Source organism: Populus alba, chromosome 3 (genome assembly GCF_005239225.2).
Source record: "Populus alba chromosome 3, ASM523922v2, whole genome shotgun sequence".
NCBI lineage: Eukaryota > Viridiplantae > Streptophyta > Magnoliopsida > Malpighiales > Salicaceae > Populus > Populus alba.
In genome coordinates, this window is record NC_133286.1 from 773671 (window position 1) to 798510 (window position 24840).

At 31.0% G+C, this 24840-nt stretch overlaps 3 protein-coding genes across 6 annotated transcripts; 2 read left to right on the top strand and 1 right to left on the bottom strand.

Moving 5' to 3' along the window:
- Positions 1 to 10220: 10220 nt before the first annotated feature.
- On the top strand, positions 10221 to 16279 carry LOC118036564 (probable magnesium transporter NIPA4). Of its 3 annotated transcripts, XM_035042280.2 has the most exons (9): positions 10221 to 10772; positions 11524 to 11580; positions 11858 to 11948; positions 12020 to 12180; positions 12299 to 12426; positions 12528 to 12665; positions 14770 to 14862; positions 15506 to 15611; positions 15791 to 16279. In XM_035042280.2, the coding sequence occupies exons 1-9, from the start codon at positions 10610 to 10612 to the stop codon at positions 15889 to 15891; spliced, it is 1038 nt and encodes a 345-aa protein (XP_034898171.1). In that variant the 5' UTR covers positions 10221 to 10609; the 3' UTR covers positions 15892 to 16279. The 3 variants fall into 3 exon arrangements, with proteins under 3 accessions (XP_034898171.1, XP_034898172.1, XP_034898173.1); XM_035042281.2 differs by lacking the exons at positions 14770 to 14862; positions 15506 to 15611; positions 15791 to 16279 and adding an exon at positions 13397 to 14584; XM_035042282.2 differs by lacking the exons at positions 14770 to 14862; positions 15506 to 15611; positions 15791 to 16279 and adding an exon at positions 13173 to 13390 and having other exon boundaries at positions 10222 to 10772.
- A 367-nt stretch (positions 16280 to 16646) lies between these two features.
- On the bottom strand, positions 16647 to 19041 carry LOC118036562 (uncharacterized). Its single transcript, XM_035042279.2, has 2 exons — positions 18853 to 19041; positions 16647 to 17143 (listed from the first exon to the last, which is right to left on the bottom strand). Exons 1-2 carry the CDS (start codon positions 18936 to 18938, stop codon positions 17038 to 17040), a joined length of 192 nt encoding a protein of 63 aa, XP_034898170.1. The 5' UTR covers positions 18939 to 19041; the 3' UTR covers positions 16647 to 17037.
- Positions 19042 to 22445: 3404 nt separating this feature from the next.
- LOC118036565 (pumilio homolog 5-like) lies at positions 22446 to 24617 on the top strand. Of its 2 annotated transcripts, none has more exons than XR_012169422.1 (2): positions 22446 to 22701; positions 23744 to 24617. XR_012169422.1 is itself a non-coding variant. In XM_035042285.2 (2 exons), the coding sequence occupies exons 1-2, from the start codon at positions 22683 to 22685 to the stop codon at positions 24497 to 24499; spliced, it is 627 nt and encodes a 208-aa protein (XP_034898176.1). In that variant the 5' UTR covers positions 22446 to 22682; the 3' UTR covers positions 24500 to 24527. The 2 variants fall into 2 exon arrangements, 1 of the variants encoding a protein (XP_034898176.1); XM_035042285.2 differs by having other exon boundaries at positions 23892 to 24527.
- Positions 24618 to 24840: the final 223 nt, after the last annotated feature.

The following is a 24840-nucleotide window of genomic DNA, read 5'->3' on the forward strand; positions in this document are numbered from 1 at the left end:
CTGGAAACATGACAGGTGGTTCGGATATGGAACCAAGTCAAATGGGTATTTTGAGCTTCCTATTCTGGACTATGTATTTAAACTCGGCTGTTTTCTCCTGAGCCGAGATTCCAGAACACCACCAGGAGACCAGATGCTAGACATTAAGGGTTTTTAGTGACATTTTTTAATTTAGAATAAAGCTGAAAGTGTGGTGTTTTCACTGCTCTCGTTTTTACTGTGCATTCTCTTACAAATCATGGTAGATAAAACCCTGAAAATAAACAAATAAATAGAAATATATTGGATGCATATCTAGGCTTAAGTACAGTTGAATCTTAAAATAGACTAAATGGGACGAAAACATCAGAAATTAAATGAAAGGGCATTGTAGTAATGTTAACAATCACTACACCAAGAGCAGACGAGGGGAAGAAGAGAACCAAATTTTTGCAAGAATTATCGTAAACTCCACAAAAAGATTAAAAAAAAAAAAATCATGATAAAAGGGAGGAAAGGATTGTGGTGGTAGATTTAAGAGAATCGGGTACTCGAAATTGAGGGAATTAAAGTTAGGAGAAGGAAGAAAGATTGAGAAAAACTTGGGGAGAAGGAGAGGAGGGGAGAAATCATCCAATCCTTCTCATTTTTCCTCTTCAAACCTTCATATTATAAGGTACCTTTACCCCTTATATACATTGATTTGTTTAGATAGATTTAACAAAACAAATTCCTAACCTAAAACAACAATTAATGACAAATAAAATAGCCCATATTACCAATGCAAATAAAATAACCTAACAACATGAGGTTTGACATATCATTTAGCATAAAAAAATCTAGTAAACACAATGATAAGATTACTAAAAGAAGCAGAAGATAAAAGGAAGCAATTGTTGTTACCATACCTAAAACAAAAATGCTGATCAATCCAACAATCATTAAAGGAGCAACTTAAACAGAAGTAAGAGTGGGAGAGCTCCAACAACGCAAGTCTAAAACTGAAGCTTCTAGAAGCTTACCACAAAGCTTAAAGTTGAAGAGAAACTAAACAATGAATGAACTACAAAAGAAAATTCAAACAAGTTAGCAATCAAGCACTATGTTACCAGGTCTCCCTCAAAACAAAACCAAAAGCACAAGCTGTCAAACAACAACTAAAGAGCTTATTAGAAGAAAATTAAAAAAAAAAAAAAACCATGGTGCGGAAACAAAAGAAAAGAAAAGAAAAAAAAAGAATATATTAAAACAACACAGGGAAAAATTACAATGATAACAGAAGCTTAAATATTACCTTGAATAACAAAGAGAAAACATGACAGATATAAGGAACAACCCGATCATAAGCATGCAAGCAACAAGAGACATAAAAAAATTCAAAATTTAGATCAAATAGAAACATGGCAAACCACTAGAAAAAAAAAAAGCAAAAACAATAAAAAAAATAAAAAGAAAAATAGAAACTTTAGGAGTCAAGATTAACAAAAAAAAAAACATGAACTTACAATACAACATGGATCAAAGAACCCAGATAGCGAAATCAACAAACATGCAAAATGGTTGATTGGAGCCACCAGGTCTTTTACCTTACCCGGACTGGTCCAGCCACAAGGTTTCAGGTCGACTTGCTGGGCCGGTCCGGGTTTAATAACTATGACATAAACATTATCATTGGACCCTTGTAATGATCCCTCCAAATGTTACTCCTCTAGTGTCAACCATCAATGAACCACCAACACTAGTGAGACCTATAATTAACTTTCAAGACTACATTTTTCATGATGAAGATGAACCTAGTTCTTCTGATAATACATAGGTGGAACAACATGTTGATTGGAGTCCTCTGTCGTATAACTGAAATGACGAAGTCGAGTATACCGGCATCCCTATCATCTATGGTTTGTATGGGGATGACAATTAGATTATTAATCCCATGAAACACGATGGGTCCATCACAAGCACCATATTAGTTTGGAATCCATGACAAGTTCATGAAATCCAAAGATGAAAACAGATCAAATAACCTCAATCACTTTTCATAATCACAAGTGATGAATGATTACATAAGAATCCAACAAGCCATTTAAATTTACACCAATGAGATTCTTAGTTGCCAACAATTCCAACTAAAAAGAAACACCCATCAAAACAATATTAATCTCACTACATGCTAATCTTCATCCATAATACAATAATAAAAGAATAAAAAATGTCCATAGGATCCAAAGATACCTTGATTATAATGTAGAATTGGCCTGAGAATCTCTTTTCAACTTTCTCATTTACAAAATAAGTGCAGAACTACATGTCAAAGAAGTGGAAAATTATTTTGTGAAACAAGCAGCACACAAGTTTGCAATAGAACTGAAGTCTAATATCTGACAATACTAAGTGTATATATGATAGCTTTAGCTAACCATTTTAATTTTTCAAGTTTATAAAAAAAACCACCTCAAACAACCAAGTTAAGGGTTATATTTTAGTCTAAACTTCCAAGTAAAGAAAGTTCAAACATTTCAAGCTTTCATTTCATTTCTCCTACCACAATCCTCAATAACAATAGAACAACTGCATATCTAAACAAACAACAAGCAGGGCATGTCAAACATAAAGTACAATCTCTCCATGTAGCATACATAAGATTGTAAGAGATCTGAATAAGGTACATGAACTGTTTACATGAAACTTTTTTTTTTTCTTACTGTGAACTCTCTAACAAATTAAAATCACAAAACTTAATGACCTTCCTTTCCAAGAAATCTGACATGTCATTCGTTTTGCTTTGAAGATAGAGGGATTTTATCTAATTTGTTCCGCTACTATCATTGGTTTGCTTTTAGAATATAAAGACCAAAAAGTGTAATCCCACTAGAAGCTAAAGGACTTGAGAATACTTTAACAAAGATAATTACTTTAAAAGAGATCCATTCAAAGGACCTACTTCAATTTATATTACTTTTGGAACTAATCATCTAAAACCATAAAAATCAAATAAAAATCAAGAAAGAATCAAATCTTACATTTAAAACCCAAAAAACATAAATAACAACAACAACAACAACATTAAGATATCAAGATTTCACACGAAATTGAATTCATGAAAACAGACTAAAAACCACAAAAATCTATCTCAGCACATTAAAAAAAAATCATCGAATGAAAAAATCAAAGTTTACAAAAGATAATAATCAAGATTAACATAAAAATAACCAATAAACTATCCTTGCCTTTATAATCAATGCCATCTCCAGAATTCTCCTAAACCTCCAGCACCATCTCTGCCACCTCCACGAGAAAGACCAGTAAGCCGTGATCACAAATATCACAGCCACCACCGTTACCTCGATCTCCCGGCACTAAAAACTCTAACAATGTCGTTTCAAACATTTCGCCTCGCAGTTTCACCTCTCTCTCTAATTTTAGTCGATAACTGAATCAAACATTGATAAATTAGGATTTTAAATAATAATAAGGGAGGGAGGGAACGTTTTGAAGAGTAAAATAGAAAGACAATTTTTAGAGAGAAGTATTTTCATTATTTTTTAAAAGTTTTTTTAGAGAGAGAGAGAGAGAGGACCATTGTTAATGGTTGAATTCTGGAGATTAATAGCAATGGAGAAGGTAGAGCTCGGGAAATTAAAAATAAAAAAAAAAACATTGGTTTTTTATTATGATGGTCTTGCCCTTGATATTGTTTGGTAATTACGGCATGTTGGAAGCTTTGAAGAGTATGGTTTAGTTGTTTTGGAGGGCAGTTTTGGAAGAGGGAGCTCAACACGCTAAAAGTCATGCTCATTATTTTATGCATGGGAAGATCGTCGACTAGTTGCTATTGTTATTGTTAGAAAAAATCAAGTATTCTTTAATTTGGTTTGAATTATAATTAATAGTTTGAAAAATTATTTGATAAAAAATATATGGTTATTTGTTTAATTTCTTTTTGAAATAGAAATCAACACGACAATAGTTTATTAAAAAAAAACATATTATATATATATATATATATATATATATATATATATATAAATTACAAATGAATCATACGAATCTCTTCAAAAATTAAACACGTTCAATATAATTAAAAAATTGATATTATTTTAAAAAGGATAGATAAGTTAAAAAAAAAATCACAAGGAAGTGAAATACAAACTTAAAAAAATATTAAAAAGTTATAAATTAAAAAAAAAAACCATATAAAAAAAGACCAAAGTAGGGCCAACCGAGCCAACACAGTAGCATGTAATGGACATTAAGGGGTGAGATAGTCCAGATTAACCTAACAAACTTGTAGTCTAGGTCATGGTATTGAGATAATTAGATACAAAAAAACTAAAAAAAAACCACAAAGTTATTTTCTTAATAAAAAAGATAATATCGAACGATAATATAAAAAAAAATAAGACAAAAAAATATGTAAACCTTTGACCCGGGTTATCAGACCAGAAGCACTATACATGACATAATCATGAAGACCAATCCCTAGAAAATAAAATGTTGAAGTATGAAATAAAAAAAATACAATAAAAAATTTAAAAAATTAAAAATAGCAATTAAAAAAATGAAGTTTAAAATCAAGATAAAGAATAAATTAAAAGGCAACAACAGATTTTCACTTTAAGATTTAAAACTAAAACGAATAAAAACATTAATAAAAGAAAAAAAAAATCAAAATAATGAGAATTAAAATAAAATGAAAAGGAATATACTATTAACTTGAATTGAAAAGTGGAATTAAAAACAATAAAAATTTTATAAAAGAATAAGAAATTATAAGAATAAGGACTAAATTGAAAAACACCAATACATGATAAAAAAAAAAAAAAAAACATTAAGCATGTAGAATTTTTCAACGCGTTTTTTTTACATAAAAAAATCATTAATGCAAATAAAAAAAAAACTTATACACGCATCCTATTAAGTAAATCATGAACTATTGTGTAAATAAATGAAAAAAAAAATCATTAACGATAAATAAAAATGTAAGTAAAAAAACTGAGAGACAAATTAAAATATTTAATATTGCACTATAGGTTATTTACATGTGTTTGATAAATTTATTTATTAAAATCAATTTATAATAGAGATCAACACACGTATAAAACTTACTTAATAAAAATTTTAAAAAAATATATTATGCAAGGCTACACATATTCAAACAATTATAAAAATAAATATTTAATCTAAATAAAATACTTTGAAAAAATCACAGATAATTATGCTAACTTCTTAACAAATTAAACACACCCAGTATAATTAAAAAATGATCGTTATTTTAAAAAATGCTAAATAAGCAAAAAATAAATCATAAATAGAGGGTATTAATGAAAATATTAATTTATTTAAAAAAATACATATAAAAACAAGTATTAGTTTAAAAAAAATAAAAAAGAAAAAAAAAATAAGGCTAGCCATATACGTGGCCCATATAGAAAGGGCTCGCGCACAGGCCTGCCAGTTTAGGCCCTATGTGCAGGCCTGTAATTATTTTTCATGTCATTTGTCTTAATACTTTTTTTATTTTTTATTTTAAAATACACAAAGTGTCATCTGAAATTCCAAAATCCGACCACTGTAATGGTCAGAAAAATAGGGTTAATAGTTTTTTTCCTTTCAAAAACTCATTTTTAACTCGTTTTTTACCCAAAATATTTAGGAAACACCCTAGAAATCTTGTTAAACCAAACCATAGCCTCCAAAAACACAAAAAACTAGCCCAAAACTCGAAATCAACCTGAAACAAAAAAATCTTTCTAAGTTCGAATTTGTTTCTTAGGTGTTTCAAGATTAAAAAAAAAACATAATCTTAACTCCCCTTCTTACTTGAAACCTTTTTACAAAAAAAATATTCGTTTATGTGGCCTGAAGCTTCCCCAACAATAACTCTAAACTAGGATCTAGGAACCCCCTCTCTCTCCTCCACCCAAAAAAGACTAAAAAAAGAGGAAAATAAAATTTGGTGTCAAAATATATTTTTTAAAAATTATCGGTACCGGATACTTAATTGCTTAAAAAGACAATGGACAAAAATGAAATTCTTAAATAAATTGTATACCTATCACCAATTTTACTAGTTTTTTAACTTCAGTTCCCTATCTTTTAATTTAACCATCACCCCTAAGAAAACATGCAATTGGCTATAATTTGGGTTCAAAATGGCTTAATTATGCAAAAGAAAAGCTCAAATGATCGAATTAAATTTTTTTAAAATTTTCACTATTGTAATCCACAGTGAAATGTAAAAGGATGAATAGTAATTGGTCATTTTCTTTTCATGGGATTTTGTTAAGGAAGACATAACCACTTTGCATGTGGCAACATTAAAGTGTGCAATTATTCTTGGACTTGGGAGCTTCTGTTGTGGCAAGGGTACTGTAAAATTTCAAATCCAAAAATAAAAGCAACACATGCAAGAAATGGTGATCTTAACAAATTAGCTACCCCTAGTTTAGTTGTATGATGCTAGTCTTGAAATCATGAAGTGCTTATTCTTGGACATCACTCATGAAAATGTTAATTTAAATGATTTAGATGTATTTTGTATTTCAATGTTAATTTAAAAACTTACATCACTCATATTTTTTGTATTTTCAATGTTTTCTATGAGAGCTTGTGAAGCTCTTTGTAGATGAGCAGAAAAGAATAAGCACAAACAGTTTTATAAACCCCTAAACATTTAAAAATAAAATAAATAACAAGTAAAAAAAATATTATTATCAATAGGTAATATAAGTCAGAATAACATACAAAATGTTGATGTAAACCCTGGTTAAAATTTGGTGACATTGTCGTAAAATGATAATAAGTCCATAAATAAATTAAATGATGAAAAAAGTAAAATAAATATATTTTGGAATAAATATATGGTCACAAGGATTTAGAGGAATAAACGATACAGTCTAGGAAAAGATGAAACAAGAAAAAATTTAGGTTCTTGACACATATCAATCAAGTTTATGTTATTAATCATAATTCTCAATCTAATCATTAGATCGAGTTACAATTTTATGAAGAATTTTATGATATATTTTTTATATTTTAGATTAGAATTTTACGGCAATCAGATTTTGAGAAGGTTATATAATAATGTCAATAAGTGGACAAAAAAATAACATATAAAATTAACAATGATATTTTCATAAATAAATTGGAAATTTTAGTTTCTCCCTCTCTTTGAAACAACCAGCTCTGTTGGAAGAGAGAAAAAAAATGATATAGTTCTCATCTTTCTTGATTTTTACTTAAAAACTTAGGAGAAATCATGATTTAAATCATGGTTAGTGAGAGGATAGGTGTTTAAAACAATCAAACGTAAGAATAAAACATAAATCAAGTGAGAAAATAGAGATTTAAAGAGAGAAGTCACAAAAAAGTGGGCAAAAAAAAGAGAAAGCATGGAAATTTTTTGAATGGTTTATTCGAAGCTCATTTGATTGTCCGATAAAGAGTTCTAAACTCGATTATGTAAGTTTAAGTAGAGGGAAATGAATTTTTATGTGAAATTCTTAAATCTTAATAAGGGTTCTTGGATGAAAATTAAGGGAATTATAAAATTATGGTGGAATAATATAATTGAGGTAGATTAGGATATGAATGACTCGAATAATGAATAATTGTAAAAGAAAATTTTGATATTTTGGTTAAATTAGGCCGGGCTATAATAGGTAAAAGGTGAGAAATTTATAGAGCTAAAATGAATGTTTAATTATTGCTTTTATTTAGCATCTGAAGATGTGTTAATGATGGTTATAATTGGATTAAATTAATTATCAAATTTTAATTGATTTTCTTGTTAGTATATTGTGAATTAGGGTATATATATGCAAATATTGAAAAATTGTGTTAATGGTTTATAATTGATAGATTAAGTTAGATTAATATGTTTAATGAAAATTTATAAACAATTAAAGATTGGATTGTGAAAACAAATGAAACTTAGGATTGGCCATGTATTGTTTTGCGGAAGAATTGGATAATTGTGACAATTTGTGTGTGTGTGTTATTAGGGTGGTGATAATAAAGAAACAATGATTAGTTATAAAAATCAAAATTGATGTTGAGTATGTTTATGTATTAAGATTTTTTTATAAAAGATTAACACATGAGAAATTTATTTTAAAATTTATAAATGGATATAAAATTTATGTTATGAAAAATATACAAAGAGAAAACAAATTGGAACTCTCATTCAAATTAAGGTTTTATATACGTAAATATGAATATAAAAAAACATGGATAGTTAATTTAATGAAATTAAAAGTAAGTGTGGAGAATGTATTTGAATGTTGGTAGTGTTAGAATTATACACGAAAATTTAGGGAATTTGAGAACTAATATTTGAATATATAAGTTAGATGTTAATAAATAAATAGTGGAATATGAAGTGAATAAAGGATAACAAAAGAAAATTGATAAGAAGTAAATATCTTCCATGAAAAATAATAGGATCATAAATTAAGAAATCCTATAGTTATATTCTGGTTCAAGTTGGATTTGAATAGTTATTTTAGACTCACGTTTAAATATAACTAATATAAAGCATGAATAATGAGTATTTATTTATATCCTTATAAAAAAATAATAGATTGGGGTTAGGAAAACAAAATGAATCCTTATCATCCATTTTTTAAAAAAAAAAATAGATCATATGTATTTAGAGAAACTTTCATATAGATTCTTTCATTCAATGTTTCTTTAATTCTTATCCTATCATCCTCTCTTATCTTTTATTGAAAATTCTTACCCTTCATGTCCTACATAGATAAATAAATGAAATTTTATGTTTTTATGACAACATGGATCAAGTAAAGCTAAAATGATAGGGTTTTTTTAAAATAATAATAATAATAAAAAGCAATATCAAACCTCCTTCATTTCATGTTTTCTACTATAGTTATTATATTCGACTCAAGGATCAACTCAAAAAAAAAAAAATTGGATTACTAGTTTAACTCATGGATCACCAAGTCAATGTAAATCATTTTAAAAAAAAAGTTATTTTAACTCACAGGCCAATTTATTTTTAAAAATTAACGTTGTTTCATACTTTAATTTTTTTTTTTAAGTTAACCAATCAAGTTAACAAAGTCATTAAAAGCTTGTTTGAATTAATTGGATTTTAAAAATATCAATATATATATTTTTAATTAATTTAAAACTTGATCCAAGTCAGGTTCCAAATCATAAATTTATTGGATCAACATGCTAGACTGATAGATTCAAAATGTTAACCAATTAGATCAACAGAGTCATTAAAAACATGTCCGAATCAATTAGATTTTACTGATCAATATCCTTTTTTTATTTAATTTGAAACTCAATCAATGTGAAGTTTTGAATGATGCATTTCTTATATCAACATGCTAAACCATACTATGTTTAATAGTATAGAATCAAAATGTTAATCAATCAGGTCAACCGAGTCATTAAAAACCTGATCATACCAACTATATTTTATAGAATCAATATTTTTTTCTAATTGATTTGAAATCTAATTTAGGTCAGGGTCCAAATCATGAATTTTTCAGGTCAACATAATGGATTGAACTGAGTTTAACATTATAAAATCAAAATGTTACCCAATAAGGTCAATTAGGTTATCAAAAAATCGATCAGATCAACTGAATTTTATCAAATTAATATCTATTTTTTTATTTAATTTGAAATATTATCTAGGTCACGTTTTGAACCATGAATTTCTTGAATTGACTAACCGATTAAATCAACTGAATCATTAAAAATATAGTCAAATAAGTTAGATTTTATTAAATTGATATCTTTTTTAATTTAATTTAAAATCTAATCTAATGGTTCTAAATCTTGAATTTCTAGGATTAACATTATAACAAAAGTTAAATGAGGTCAGAAAATCACTGTAAATTAATAAATCTTTTAATGTGAATTGTAATAGTAGTTTCACTTTCATTTCTCATCTTATCTTTTTACGATATGTTTCTTTGGTTGTTTTTGTATTTTTTTTATTGACAATTAAAATACACAATTATTTTTTTTTTTGTCTATCAAATTAGATATTTCTATCAGATTCAACGCTCTTAGATCTAAACTAATTTTTAATATTTTTTTAACATTTAAAATAATAATATTAACATGATGCGAAACAACGTTAATATACTAGCGTCGTAGGAACCAAGTTTAACATCATAGAATTAAAAAAACATAATAATCTTAAAAAATAAAATAAAATTACAAATATGAAAAGTTATTATATAAATAAATAAAATAGGTGGGAAGCAGTAGCTTGATGAGTCAGACATGAGTCATCTTCTGGTAAAACAAATCCAACATACCTCTCTCTCCACCCTACGCATCTAACCAATCTCTCTCTCTCGCAACCACAACACAGACAGCTGGATCCACCACCACGCGCGCACTTCCACTCTCTCTTTCTCTACGCGCCGACATCATCTTCCTTCCACCTCTCAGATCCGCTCCTTCTCCTAAGTCCACACAGTTTTCCTGCTTTACGAGCTGCTTCAAACTCAGTTTCAACTCCGTCCGAGTAAGAACTGAGTTTGGTAAATAAAGAAAGAAAGATATGGTGGTGTGAAGATATAGTAAGGGTTGTTTGTTTACAAGTGGAAAAATAGGGTTTTGTGTTTTTAACTGTAGAATTATGGCGATGGAGAGTGGGAGCTGGAAAGAGTCGTACAAGGGGATGTCGGCTGATAATATTAAGGGATTAGTGTTGGCACTGTCTTCCAGCGTCTTTATTGGTGCCAGTTTCATTGTCAAGAAGAAGGGCTTGAAGAAAGCTGGGGCCTCCGGTATCAGGGCAGGTATCTTTCTTTTCATTTTTTTTAATGATTTTGGATTATTTTTTTGGGGTCTTATTTTTAAGCTTGACTTTATTATTGGTTACCCAGTAACGGGTTGGAAAATCTCCTCAAGATTTATTCTTTTTGGCCATTTTTGGGAGGTATTGGCAGTATAAGAATGGTTGGATTAGAACTTGTCTCAAACTTCAAGTAGATTCCAAGCTGATGATGTTCTTGATTAGGTTTTAGGTGGTGGTGGTGTACTTATGTTTGAAACTTGAGAGATTGATTTTGATGGATTTTTGCTGAATGTGTTAGATTTTTTTTTATCGAGTCAGTTGGAAGTTTTGGAAAATGGGTTTATGAGGAGTTAATAAGATCTATATATTTCTTTGTAATAATTGCATTTTACAGATTTCTTGCAATCCCTTTTGGACTCTTAACTCAACTTCCATGTATTTCGTTAATGAATTACATATGGGTAACACTAGTTTTTGAATCCATATGTGGATACAAATTTGTTGGCAAGATGTGTGATTTTATTTTATACGGAAATTAATGTGTTACCTTTTGTGGTATGTGTGTTGAAATCTATTTGTTCTATTCTTTTTGGCGGAGGATACGAGAAGTTACTATGCAAAAATGCTTATGGAAATTCATAAACCTCAATTTTAGTGCCCTGCTTTGCTATTGTACCTTTTACAGTGTGCTGTTATACTTGTATAGTGAACATGAATTCACCGAAATTGACTCTGTTGACTTTAATACACAGGAAGTGGAGGTTATACTTATTTATATGAACCGCTCTGGTGGGTGGGCATGATAACAAGTAAGTTTTACCATCATCAAATGTGGTTGTTTCTTAAGTCGTCTGCTTTTAGATCTTGAGATGATACGAATGTTTAAGTGCGTCTCTCCTTTTCTTTCTCTATGTTCAATGTGGATGCAAGTTATGTTTGATCTTTTTACAAAAGCCTCTGTTTAAAACTCTTCACAACTTGGAGTACCTTTAAAATTTAACAAATTGGTTATCTGCTTATTTTGTCTAGACATCATAGCTGTATTTGCAACTAGTCCACTCTAATATTTGTCTGTTATTTCAACAGTGATTGTTGGGGAAATTGCTAATTTTGCAGCTTATGCATTTGCACCTGCTATCCTGGTCACTCCTCTTGGTGCTCTCAGCATTATTATAAGGCATGATAGATCATCAACCACAATCTAATTTATATTTCTTATTCAGGTCTTAACATTTTGTTGGTTTGCAGTGCTGCTCTTGCACATATCATATTACGAGAGAAATTGCATATTTTTGGAATTCTTGGTTGTGTTCTTTGTGTTGTGGGTTCTACAACAATTGTGCTGCATGCTCCTCAAGAACGTGAGATTGAATCCGTGAAAGAAGTTTGGGATCTCGCTACAGAGCCTGGTAATAGATTTGTTTGTTAAAAATAGTGTGAAAATTGCATATTAATCATAATTCTAATATACTCAAGTTGCAAAGAAATGTGCTTAAGAAACAAACCTGTATCCCTTTTTTTTTTCAGCCTTTCTGTTCTATGCTGCTTTGGTCATAGCAGCTGTATTCATTCTCATATTCCACTTTATCCCTGACTATGGCCAGACGCATATAATGGTTTCCATTGGTGTTTGTTCTCTCGTAGGCTCCTTGTCGGTATGATTGTTATACTCTTGTTGGTTATTGTATTGTTTGTTTTCTTGCAAGGTTTTTCCCCCCTTTTGTAAATGGTATTCTCAAACATTGATGTTTGACAGGTCATGAGTGTTAAAGCACTTGGAATTGCGTTGAAGCTGACACTCTCAGGAACGAATCAGCTAATATATCCGCAAACATGGGTCTTTGCCTTTGTTGTAATTACTTGTGTGCTTACCCAAATGAATTATTTGAACAAGGTAGCAGCCGTTTCTTGTCTGTCATCTTAGGGCTTTTTTATGCACTTCTCAGATAATTATCTATCTAAGTATATCATTATACTTTGGATCATTTATTTAACTTCCTCTATGATAAGATCCTTGCAAGTTGGTGGATATTGTTACATTCCAATGAAGTTGATAACTTTCTCATTGCACCTTCCTCAGTTATTAAAATCTTTCCTGTCATGGTACTTTCAATGATGATGGAACATGGGAAAATTTGTGTTTGTTATCATGATGTGCTAATATGTGGCTATTGGCTTTGTTAAAGAAGTTTTAAGGTGTCTTTCCTTAACTTTTCTTTTACTGGGTCCTCATATTCAAAAGCAGGGAAGGGAATTGTTAAATAAGAACTTCACAAGAGATGATAAATAAGAGTTTAGGACAAAGAGATATTAATTGGTGATAGCATCAGAGTTTTTTTTTTTTTTTGGTTTGTCATGTGGCTATCAATCTAATACTTTGCATTATATGGTCGTGAGGAAGTTGAAGGGGAGCATGTAGAGTGAAGAGCATATATCCTACAAACTTGGCTGAGGGACTGTCTTGCTATCATAGGCATCATTTGTGTAACTGATCATACTGGTGTGAGATGCTGTCTCCTGTTGTGGATACTGTATCTATCAAATTCAGGAGTGTTATTTCAAGGAGTCTAATATGTTAGGTTGAACTGAGGCAAGGGCTAATCGGGGTTTTATTTTGCATGTCAGGGGAATGGCTTCAAAATCAGATCAGCTCACTTTGTGGAGTGATTTTATCTCTTCTTAAAACCTCTTAAAACTCTTCAGTGATGCTTCATGAAGTCCCTACAATTTTCGAGTGATTTTGGAAGTGTTATCTTGCTGATTGGTCTTCATCCCTTTGTTTTTCATTGTATTTTGTTCTTGTGGTTGATTCAAATGGATAAATGCTCAAGTTTGCTATGATTAGCATTATAAGGCCAGATAGTGTTATTTTGCTCTGATGGTGATGTGGTGTTCTCTTATGAAGCAACATATGATCCTTGATGTATAATGCTCTGGAGTAATGTCAAGGCAAACAATAATTTGTGCTGACAGAATTGCCAGGTTTAGGGAAAGGTGGATTATGGAAATAAAAAATGCTGATACATTTGAGGGTTGGTAGAACTTAGTGTTTAAAAGCGATTGAGATTCATACCTGAGGATTGGAACATTTGCATAGGATGCTATTTGTTGGTGGTATCAAAAACCCTGTATGATGTGGGAAATCCAAATTCTTGATACAATGGATTCTGGGCTTGATAACAATGCCTTTTATTTTACCTGATATGTTTGGAGTGATGTCTCTAGCTGCGTATAGAAAATTGTATGGGTGTGTGGGTTTCTGTCGGAGAGATGAGTGTAGGAATTCCTACTTCAATGGATCTTGGAAACTGTTGAAACTTGGTTGGTGGTAGAGTATCTTTCGGTCTTTATGTTGTCTAGTGCATGGGATGTATGAAATATTTTGGAGGATGTGAAGAAATTATATTAATTAGCTTCTTCTTTTTTTTTCTGTGATAAAATAAAATTGGATTGATTCTCATTTAGTCAATTGATCACCAGGGATACTTCCTCTGTCCTAATATTTTTCTCCCCTTTTGTGATTTTTGGGATGTCCCAAAGACAGTTCCTTAAAAATAAAATTTGTTAATCTTACAAATCTATTACCCATTATGATTGTTAAAAGAGAGAGAAAGATCTCAATCAACTATGCAGAAGCGTCACACTAATAGGCTGGCTGCATTGATCCTTTTTCTCCATTTGTTTTGTTCTGTGTCAAGGGAAGCATTGAGACATAAATGTAACATGTTCTGTTGTAAATTGATTATCCATCAGGCTGTCTGGTTTCTAGAAGGTGTAAAATTGGCTTAAACGATACTATTTAGGAGTTTGAATATCTTTTCTTGTTGAGGCTTGTACCTAAAATAAGGATTAACCTCTTAGTTGTGTGGACTTGTATCAAGTAACATCTTGGATTTCATGTGTCGCTTGTCATCTGGTTGTATGCAAAACTTATTGTTTTTTTATGGTGACAGCTCTCTCATTCTCCTTTGATTATATTTTTGGTTTTTCCTATGCAGGCGCTTGACACTTTCAACACTGCGGTTGTTTCTCCAATATACTATGTTATGTTTACCTCACTAACAATTTTGGCAAGTGTAATCATGTTCAAGGTATGCTTTTCTACTGACTCAGTAAGCATCCTCTGTTACTTTGTCAACTTGATATGATTTGTTAATTGTCCGCAGTGGTAATGCTGTGAAAGTGCTTTTCAAAGTGTGTTTGGATCAAAACAATTGAAAATCACCCAAACAAGCATCAAATTGATGCCTTTTCAGCCCAAAACACAGCTTTATACTGCAGTACCAAACTCACACTAAAGCAGCCTGATTGAGTTGTCGAAGGCATGGAAATTATGCCTCAGTCTTGTAACCTCCTTGCCTTTCAGTTGATCCCATTTCAACCTGTTGGTGATTGGAAAATTGAACTTGCTTTGAACTTTTCAGCATTTAGTATTTTCTTGTCTGGTAATGGCTTCCCCTTTGTTTTTAGAATAAAGATAAATGAAAAGGGATAGGAAGAGGTGAAGGAAAAATAAGCATATAGGTGATGGTTTTTATTTCCACCACTGAGTCATCATTGCTCTAAAGGATGGAATTTGGAAAAAAAATTCCCTTGGTGCCTTCATTTGTGGTCTCCTGTGTTTAGACTCTTTTGGGGATTTGTTATATTTTGAAGTTTGACTTTGATAATTTTTTCAGCGTGATTTTACATGAATAACCATTTTTGAATATCATCCTTTTTACTCTAAATCAGGATTGGGATAGGCAGAGTCCAACTCAAATAGTGACCGAAATGTGTGGGTTCATGACTATCCTATCAGGAACGTTTCTTCTTCACAAGACGAAGGATATGGCTGATGGTATATGCTCTCTAATATTATTATTGTAACCATTATTAGTATTTCCTACCCGTGCCCCTTGTCTCCCACAAGCACTTGATGCACGCTGATATGGTTTCTAACTGCATGATTTATGAGAGATCCATGCCAGTATCTTTGGAATTCTTAACCTCTGATTGATGTTTGGAAATCAAATGTAGGATCTCCATCGCTACCCGTGCGACTCTCCAAGCACACAGAGGAGGATGGCTTTGGTACTGAGGGCATTCCTCTTAGGCGGCAGGATTCTTCGCGAGCATAAAATTCATTTTTTGCTTGAGCTCGTTTCATCAATCGCACCTCTTCCAGGGAGGGAGTGAAAAAAAAGAAGAAAGAAAGCTCAAGGCACCATCACCTGTCCATTGTTGAGTCCATTTTCGTTGTTATACATTACATTAAGAAGGGAAGGTGGAAATTTTCTCTTCATTAAACCCTTTTTAGGTGAGAGAGTGCATCAGCTGTTGCCTTGTTTACAGCTCCCCCTATTCATACAGAAAGAACTGGCCAATGTGATTTTGGATAGCATTGGTAATAGTGTATCATTCTTCCAATTTTCCCAAGAAAGAATCTTCAGCTTCCTTCTGTGTGCATGGAAACAAATTTCTAGTGGATGCTTTATCTTCCACTTAAGTCATTTTCTATTTTTTTTTTTTTTTGGCATTGATGTGATCACCTGATACTCTACTGGTTCTAAGTGATTGGTGGTGGAAAGGAAGATGCACGAGTTGTTGCTTTCAAGGATGAAAAAAATGTTGCAAGCCCCAAAGAACTAGTGTCAAATTTACTACATAAATCTTCACCAGGTTCACAAATAAATTGCGAGTTTCTAATGTCTCTATCCAAACTGTGAAGATAGTGAGATAGATGATACATTCCTAGCCAGAAATTCATTTTAAAACTATTTCAGATATATTCATTATATCTTTGTTGTTGTTCCTCCAACAAAATACATTTTTGTTTTTCCTTAAATATTCTAAAACATCAAGTAAAATGTCAGGCATAGAACGCAGAAGATAATCAATCAACAAGGAAATAGTGAAATACTAATTAGCTTGAAGCAGTTTTAACATGGTATTGGCCTCTAACATGCCACTAAGCATTCTAATACACAGGAACATGAACATTTCTATTGACTGCGGTTCCATGACAAGTTTTCGAGCTTTATTCTAGCTTCTTTTTTCTTTTTTTTTCCCTTCAGAGAATACAGAATAGTCTCTGGCTAAACATTCTCTTCCACAATTTACAGCACCTGGCATAGAATCAGATTCTCACATATACCTCTACTTGGAGAAACAGAGCATATTGAATTGCAGTATCCCATGATGTAAAACTCATGTGACATTTTGATGCTGTTGTATTCCTCTAGAAGAGTCCCTTTCCTCTAGGTGGCAATATGAAGATTTTGGCCTCACTTGGGCATTTGCTTCAGAAGGCCAGACACCGAAGCACAATGTGTTGACTTGTAATCGCATTTCACACAGCAAGACTGCAGATTTTCTATCACTTTAAGGCACCTAGACCATTTCAAAATGCCAATTAGAAACTATGAATACGAGGAAAATCAGATGCATCGGTAGCATAGGATAGCACAGAAGGTAAATAAGTTGACAGTTGTGTAATATGTAGATGGACTGGATCATGTTAATGAGTAGAAATGATTGCAGAAACACATTATAGCATCAATTAACCAAAAATACACCAAACCACACAGAAGGTCTTTTAGCACACACAGGTTTGCTAACTGGTTAGTTTTAAGTAATTAATATCAATAATAATCCCTACTCTACAGATTCTCAGCACCATATATAGGGCTACTAGGCAGCACTAGCAATCACTTCCTCGTCCTAATATATAGAGTATTGCCAGCAACAGCTAAGCTGGAGGGTCGCCAGCCATCTGAAAACTAAATTACCACTGGGCAAAAAGAAAGAAATGACTGAGAAAAGAAAGAGGATGGTAATCATGGCTAATGAGATTGCTCAAGAAGCTAATCAGCAGAGGCATTGAGGCATTTTACATGTAGATAAGGATTCGACCATGATTCAACCAATTCCCACAACCAATTTGACCAATCACACAGTTAATAAAATCAATTAGAGAAACAAACATGTTTTAACCTCGCTCCAAAAGATTTGTGCTTGCTATTCCAACTTGCTTCATCAAATAATCATTCAACTACCAAACAGAACCTACCTACATGACAAAGCAACTTCATCTAGAAAGAAGGTGCTGTTGAAGGTTTCTCAAATCCAGTCAACCACACGCTCCATCAGTTGCATAGAATTCAAGACAAACACACCAATCAGGCCCTCATCGCAGAGCAGAGATTCTTTTTGCAAACATTTATGTAGCACAAAAATATAGACATTTTTTGCCGGCGATTTGAAGCATATATATTGCATGCTCTCAGGTTATTATGTGGCAACATATTCAAGAAAGCATCAGAGAATCCGAAAACTCCAATGATGACAGATACTAAAATCCATGACTTTTAACAGCCCAGGAGGTGCATAAGCTGTAGAGGGCTTCATTGAAAAGACGCAAACTGAAACTTTAGCACTACAACTGCTCAATCACATATCAAGAGCTGGAAGCATCGGGAGTTAAGACTCGAAACCAGGAAAAAGGTCTCGCGGTTGAAGTTAGAACATCAACTAAAACAGCACAGCAAAGTCAGGAGATAAGACATAAGCTGATGAAATCAAGAAACAGGCTTCACATTTGTCGGCCTAAATTAAAACTGGGTTATTAAAAACACAACATTATAAAAAAAAAATTCAAGAAAGATACAAAACAACAGAACTCTAAAGCAGTTTCTAGTTATAAGTGATCACCAAAACCTAACAATGCTTCAAATTTCTTTCCCGGAGCAAATTATTTTGCATTTTGGTCAAGGAATATTTGCTTGCGCTCCATCACAAATCAAGTTTCAACGCCTTCTTATCTGTTCATCTTCTTTCTCTTATTAATATCTAAAAGACAGTGGAAAGATGGGAAATTTTTGCCTCATGTAAATCTCATAGAAAATTGCTAAGATGGCAAAAACCCCATAAGCAAGCAAAGCACAGAGGGTTGAAGCCCTGTAAAGCTGAATATCTAGAAATTTGATCTTCATTGAAAACCCAAGAATTATATCATATTTTTAGAGACAACAAGCCAAGTTTACGAATTCCAGACATTAGAATCAAAGAAAGATAAAACGAAAAGAACATCAATTGCTTACTTCTGAGGAAGGAAGTTGTTTTTGGAGAGACAAGCTTGAATATCGCAAGCTTCTTTCTTGCACGGCTCTTTGCTTGCTCGTGCCATTTCTTTCTTTTTATTTTGAGAAAAAAGTTGGCACCCGATCTTCGCTTGGTGTTGAATTGAAAATTAACTGTTTATGGTCAGACTTCTCCTCAAATATTTATTTAGATAAAAAGTTGTAATACTTAGTCTTATAAAAATACCATAATTATAAGAGCCTATCTAAGACTCGATCAGACACATCTTACTGAGTTTAGATGAGTCATAGTTTTAAAAATGTTTTTTTTTTTAAATAATATATAAAAAAATTATTTTTAATATCAACATATCAAAACTCTTTAAAACCATAAAAAATAATTAAAAATTAAAAATATTTTTTTTTCAAAAACATGATATAAAATACCCATGAACATATAGATCTTAAAATAAAACTCACACACAACATTGATAATCTTCTCCATAATATTTATAACATTATTTTCAACCATAGTATTTCTTGTACTCAAATTCTAAACCCACCTTGAGTTAATCCACGTAACTTTATTATTTAAAAAAAAATCATAGTTTTCTTAATAATGCCAATGTTAAGGCCAGGAGGGTTATTTTAAGAATGTCAGGGAAAGTAATACAAATCATGTTTTATAAAAATTCAATTTTTTTTATTTTTGCTAAAAATTAATTTTTTTGTGTATTTTAGATCGTTTTGATATGTTAATTTCAAAAATAATTTTTTAAAAAATAAAAAAAAATATATCATTTTTATGTATTTCAATATGAAAAAATATTTTGAAAAACAACCACTACCATACTTTTCAGCAAGCTTTTTAAAAATGAAAATAATATGGTTTTCATCAATTTATTTTTTTTAAAAAAAATTATTTGATTGATTTACTAAAATCAATTAAGTCACGGGTTAATATATAGGATTCGACTAGTTAATTTTTTTTGTAATTTTATTTTCAACTCAAATTAAGTTAGACTCTAAATCAATCTAATCTAAGTCAATCTGCTAGATCTGTTTAAATTTTATAAGAGTGTTAAAAATTGCTCGATGTATTAGCATATATATTAAAACATGCTATCATGTTATCATAACTAATTCGATTAAAAAAAGAAGAAGTTATTTTGTGTTTATTTATCAGTTGATATGTGTTTGAATTGGAATGAACATTGCTCCAACTTTTCTGAATCTCTGCCTTTCGTAAATTAATAATAGAATGAGAGAACAAAGAGGAATTACAATTGTGTTGAAAATATTATACATCATCGGACAACACTCCTTGATACAGGGAAGATTCTTATAAAATTATGTCCGTTTGTTTAGTTTTAATTTTTATGGTGTTAAAAACACAGTTAGATATTTAATATATCAAACTGTTTTTTATATATGAAATGTAGTTTTTATGAAATAATTTTAATATATTTTTTTAATCAGGTTCTGTAAATTTTTATTTGTTTTTATGTTTTAAAAGTATTTTTTAAAAAAAATTGAATGTTTTTTTAATTTTTTTATTTTGAATTATTATTTTTTGTATTTTCATATTATTTTGATGAGTTGATATAAAAAATACTTTTAAAAAAATTTAAAAAAAATATTTTAATATATTTTCAAGTAAAAAATACTTTTAAAAAGCAACCATAACCAAACATTTATATATGTTTTTTACTGTACATAAACCTCAACTATAATTTTGATCAAATATGTATCTAAATCTAACTAACCACACCTAACCATACTTTTTTAAAATTTATTTTTTAAAAAATCACAATCACAAAAGTTATCTAAAAAACAAACATACTCATTGCCATAGTTTTAAAACCGGCCCGACAGATCGACCTGACACCCCGGGTTGGAACCGGGTCAGGATGAAGAAAAAATAAGGAAAGGAAAAATCCAGTGTGACCCCGCTAACCCGACGGGTTGACCCAACAATACTCAGTCAAAAACTTGGTTGCAACTTATTGATTTTTGTTTTTATTTTTTTACTAAAATGACATAGTTTTGATTTAAAAAAAAAAATTAACTCAGGTGACCCGATCAAAACCCAGAACCCGGTCTTGGACTAGAGAAAAGAATAGCTAAATTAAATTTCTGAATAATGATTAATATATAAAGTTACATTATCTTCCTTAATCTTCTCCTTCAAATATATCACCCCAATATTGTCACATCATGATAGAGGTGATTGTTGTGATGCGAGATGAAATATCTTTCAAGACAGATTGCAGCCATTTGATTTCAAAGGTTTTATCGTCAAACAACTTAATATTTGGCTTATGTACTCCTTCTAAAAAATATAAATTGTTGTTTACAGTGCCAAAAGATAAGATTTCTGTCTATAAATAAAAAATTATTATTTAAGTTTACTTCTAAATAAAAAATAATTTAAAAATCACGTACTGCCAAGTTATAAACAATAACTTGAAAGGTTTATGTTATTTTTGGCAACCACGTTTTTAACGCAAAGAATCGGGAGTTTGACAAAGTCACTGCTGTGTCGCACACGTGTCATATGTCCTCTTCTTGCTTATTCCCTTTCCACTCCTTGTTTTGTCCTCGCACCCAAAATAAACAATGCCCAATTTTAGCAAAAACCTCAACTGTACTGTTGGGCTCTTACTTGTATTTTATATCTTAAGAATATTTTTAGTTTTATAAAAATATTGTATTAATTCTTTTTATAATTTTAATATACTAATAAAAAAATAAAAAAATCATTTTAATATATTATTGAATACCTTAAATTGTAATAGAAAAATATACACTTCGTTGATGATCCATGTATTTAAAGCCTAGTCTAATGGTCTAGTTTTTTTTCTTTTCCAATTATTTTGTATATTGATATTGTCAAATTAGATAACTTAATGGGTCAAAGGATTTTATTTTAACTTTTTATCTAAAATTATGAAATTTTATTTATTTTTATTTTTTATTTGAATTTTTTCATTTAAAAAAGCTATTGAAATGCATCTTAAAATTAATTTATTGTTTAAATGATCTTTATTTTTCTAAATTAAAAAATATTAGAAAAATATTTTATTAATTTTTTTTCAAAACAAATATATATTAAGAGATATTTGAAAATGTTGTAATAATTACTTTTTAAATGTTTTTACTTAAAAATATATTAAAATAATATTATTTAAAAATTATTTTTGATATCAACTCATTAAAATAATTTAAATTTTATTTTAAAAATTAATTTTAAATAAAAAAATTCAAAATACATTGAATCTTCAGAGCGTGTTTTAGAGTGTGATTATGGTTGTTTTTCAAAGTATTTTTTACTTAGAAATATATTAAAATATATTTTTTTATTTTTAAAAAATAATTTTTGATATCAGTACATTAAAATGATCTAAAAATCTAAAAAAATATATTAATTTAAAAAAAATAAAAAAAATATTTAAAATATTTTTAAAAATATAAAAATAAATAGGAAACAAAACGGAATACCAAACGGTGCCAAGTGGCCTTCCTAACGCGCGATTCGGGGCTTGCAGCGTGGCAACGTTTAAAACAATGGATAAAGTAACTGTTACACTCTAAAATTTCTCATTTTTCCTCCTTATGCCATCATCACATCACGCTCTCTCTCCTTTTTTTTCTTATTCTTTTCCTCTTTTGTTTTTTTGTTTTTTTTTAATCCCCTTAACTAAAGCCAAATTGTCGTTTGAGAGCCAGTCACGCTCTCTCTCTCTCTCTGTCTCTGTCTCTCTCTCTGTTTGTGTGAAAACCCAAAACTCTTTCCTTCTCTCTCTAGAAAGAAAAAGAAAGAATCTGTTCCGGTTCTAGGGTTTTAAAGAATGAGTCTTTCTCTGCCAGGTAAGAGAATCTCTGCTGTTTCATTTAGGGTTTTGACGAATAAATTTGTTGTCTTTACTCTGTGAAGTAGCTGCTCTTATGCCATGTTGTTGTTTGACCTTGTTTTTTGGCGTGTAACTTGTTAGATATAACCTCATGACTGCATGCAAATTATCATCCCGTCTAGTGGTTTAAGTTAGCCTTCAATTCAAGTTTTGTTAAGCTAGAAGATTATGAAAACATGATTGGTAATTAATACAACTCCATTAAGATTTAAATGTGTTTAAAATTACTCGAGTATGTTAAAGTATATGGAGGAAAAGAGTTTACTGGAGTCATGTATCAACTCTTTGATGGGTGGAGTTAAATTCTTAAAACTCCATGTAAAGGGTCTTGGTTTCTCTCTCCGTTCATCCAAGAATATATTTTTTTTACAAGTTTTAGATATTACCCGGACTCAGTTTTGGTCTGAATTTATGTGAAATGGCTGTTTTTTTAATGGTTAATAGAGATACTTATAATGTCAGCTTAAGAGGAATGTACTGTTCCATTCCTTTATTGTTTTGTTGATGAGGAAAGCGAGTAAGAAGATAGAAAAGTTTTCGAATTTTTTATTTTCCAAAATTTTGAATAGTGAGGAACTCTTTTCAACCAGGTTAGAGTGAAAGTGTTTGGTTTTGCTGTTTTCTCCTATCTTGTTTGTTTGGCTTTCGTTTAGCAACCAAATAGAGTCTCAATGTTGCTGATTCTTTTGCTGTTTTCTAACTGTGTTTTTTTATAGCCACATGCATGGTGAATGGCTTCTGTCTGAACTTATAGACATCTTGATTGATCATTAGTCAAATTGAGTATGGTTGTCATGGTGGTTCAATTAGAATTCTTAATTCAACGTCTGAAGGAGTTTCCCTTCTGTCATTGTCATAGTTACTCGTGCTTTACTTGCAAAGATTGGACATATTTTTTTATGCAATTCTTCATTTTTCTTTACAAAATAGCATTTATGAGTCTCCAGATAGCCAAGTGCTTATCACTCATGACCATGGTAAATTGATGCATCTTCCAGGGAACTATGTGGGATATCTTGTTACTCCTTGATTAGGAAAGAACACCATAATAACAATAATATTTTAGCAATATGGCTACAGAGAGTCCACTTAGAATGCCCTCCCATGAGTCAGCAACTTTTGTTCCATCAACTCCTAATATGGCAGTGGAGGATTTGGGATTTCTTAGAAACGGTCAAAGATTCCGTGGCAATGGGAGAGATGCAGTCCCTAATCGAAGTGGAAGTGCACCCCCAAACATGGAAGGCTCCTTTTTTGCAATAAACAACCTCATTTCTCAGCAAAATTCCAACCTCAATCCTACGCTGGAGGGTTCAAACAATGCTCTTCTAGCTTTCAACTCAGAGAAGCAGTCATATCTATCTTATTATGGTACCGGTGCCAGCCCAAACCTCAGACTTCCTACACCACCCATCCCAAGGGAGAATCAGCATCCGGGACGCCATGCTGTTAAGTTTGGCACTAATTGGGGATTGGCTCCAATAGATGACAACAGTAAAATCTCCTTGCATTTGTCGCAAGGAGTACTTTCTACACACAAGGAAGAGTTGGAGGATGACCACTCACCCAAGGAGCCCTTAGAGAGTTTAGCCAACAAGACAAATGGGTTTTGGTCTGGAGATGATGCTGCTCCATTGGCAGGGCAATCCAAACGCTTGGTTGATATAATTCAGGTAGCTATTTTCATTCATAGGAATTTGTTCATTTATTTGACTATTCATTACTGTGCTTGGATACCTCACTATATAATTTAGTGTCCTGTTGGGTTTAGAAGTAATCTCCCTGCCTTAGAATAGCTCCCCTTAAATTTTTTTTGCCTCATTACTCCAGTGCAAATGGGAGAGTTCTTAGTTTTAGCATGTAAATTCCAGAACTTACAGAACAGTGTCATTACTCGCTTCTAGCTCTGTCTTTTTGGATTACGTCTGTGTTGGAGCATGTCAAAACACATTCTTCATTATTATGCGCCATTCTCGCATGGATATATTTCATGTATATATTGATTTCATTGTTGACTTCAAAATTTTAGCTTCCTTCTTTTCTATGATAAAATTAACCATGGATTTTACCCCACTGTAGTCAAGAGTTGTTTTGG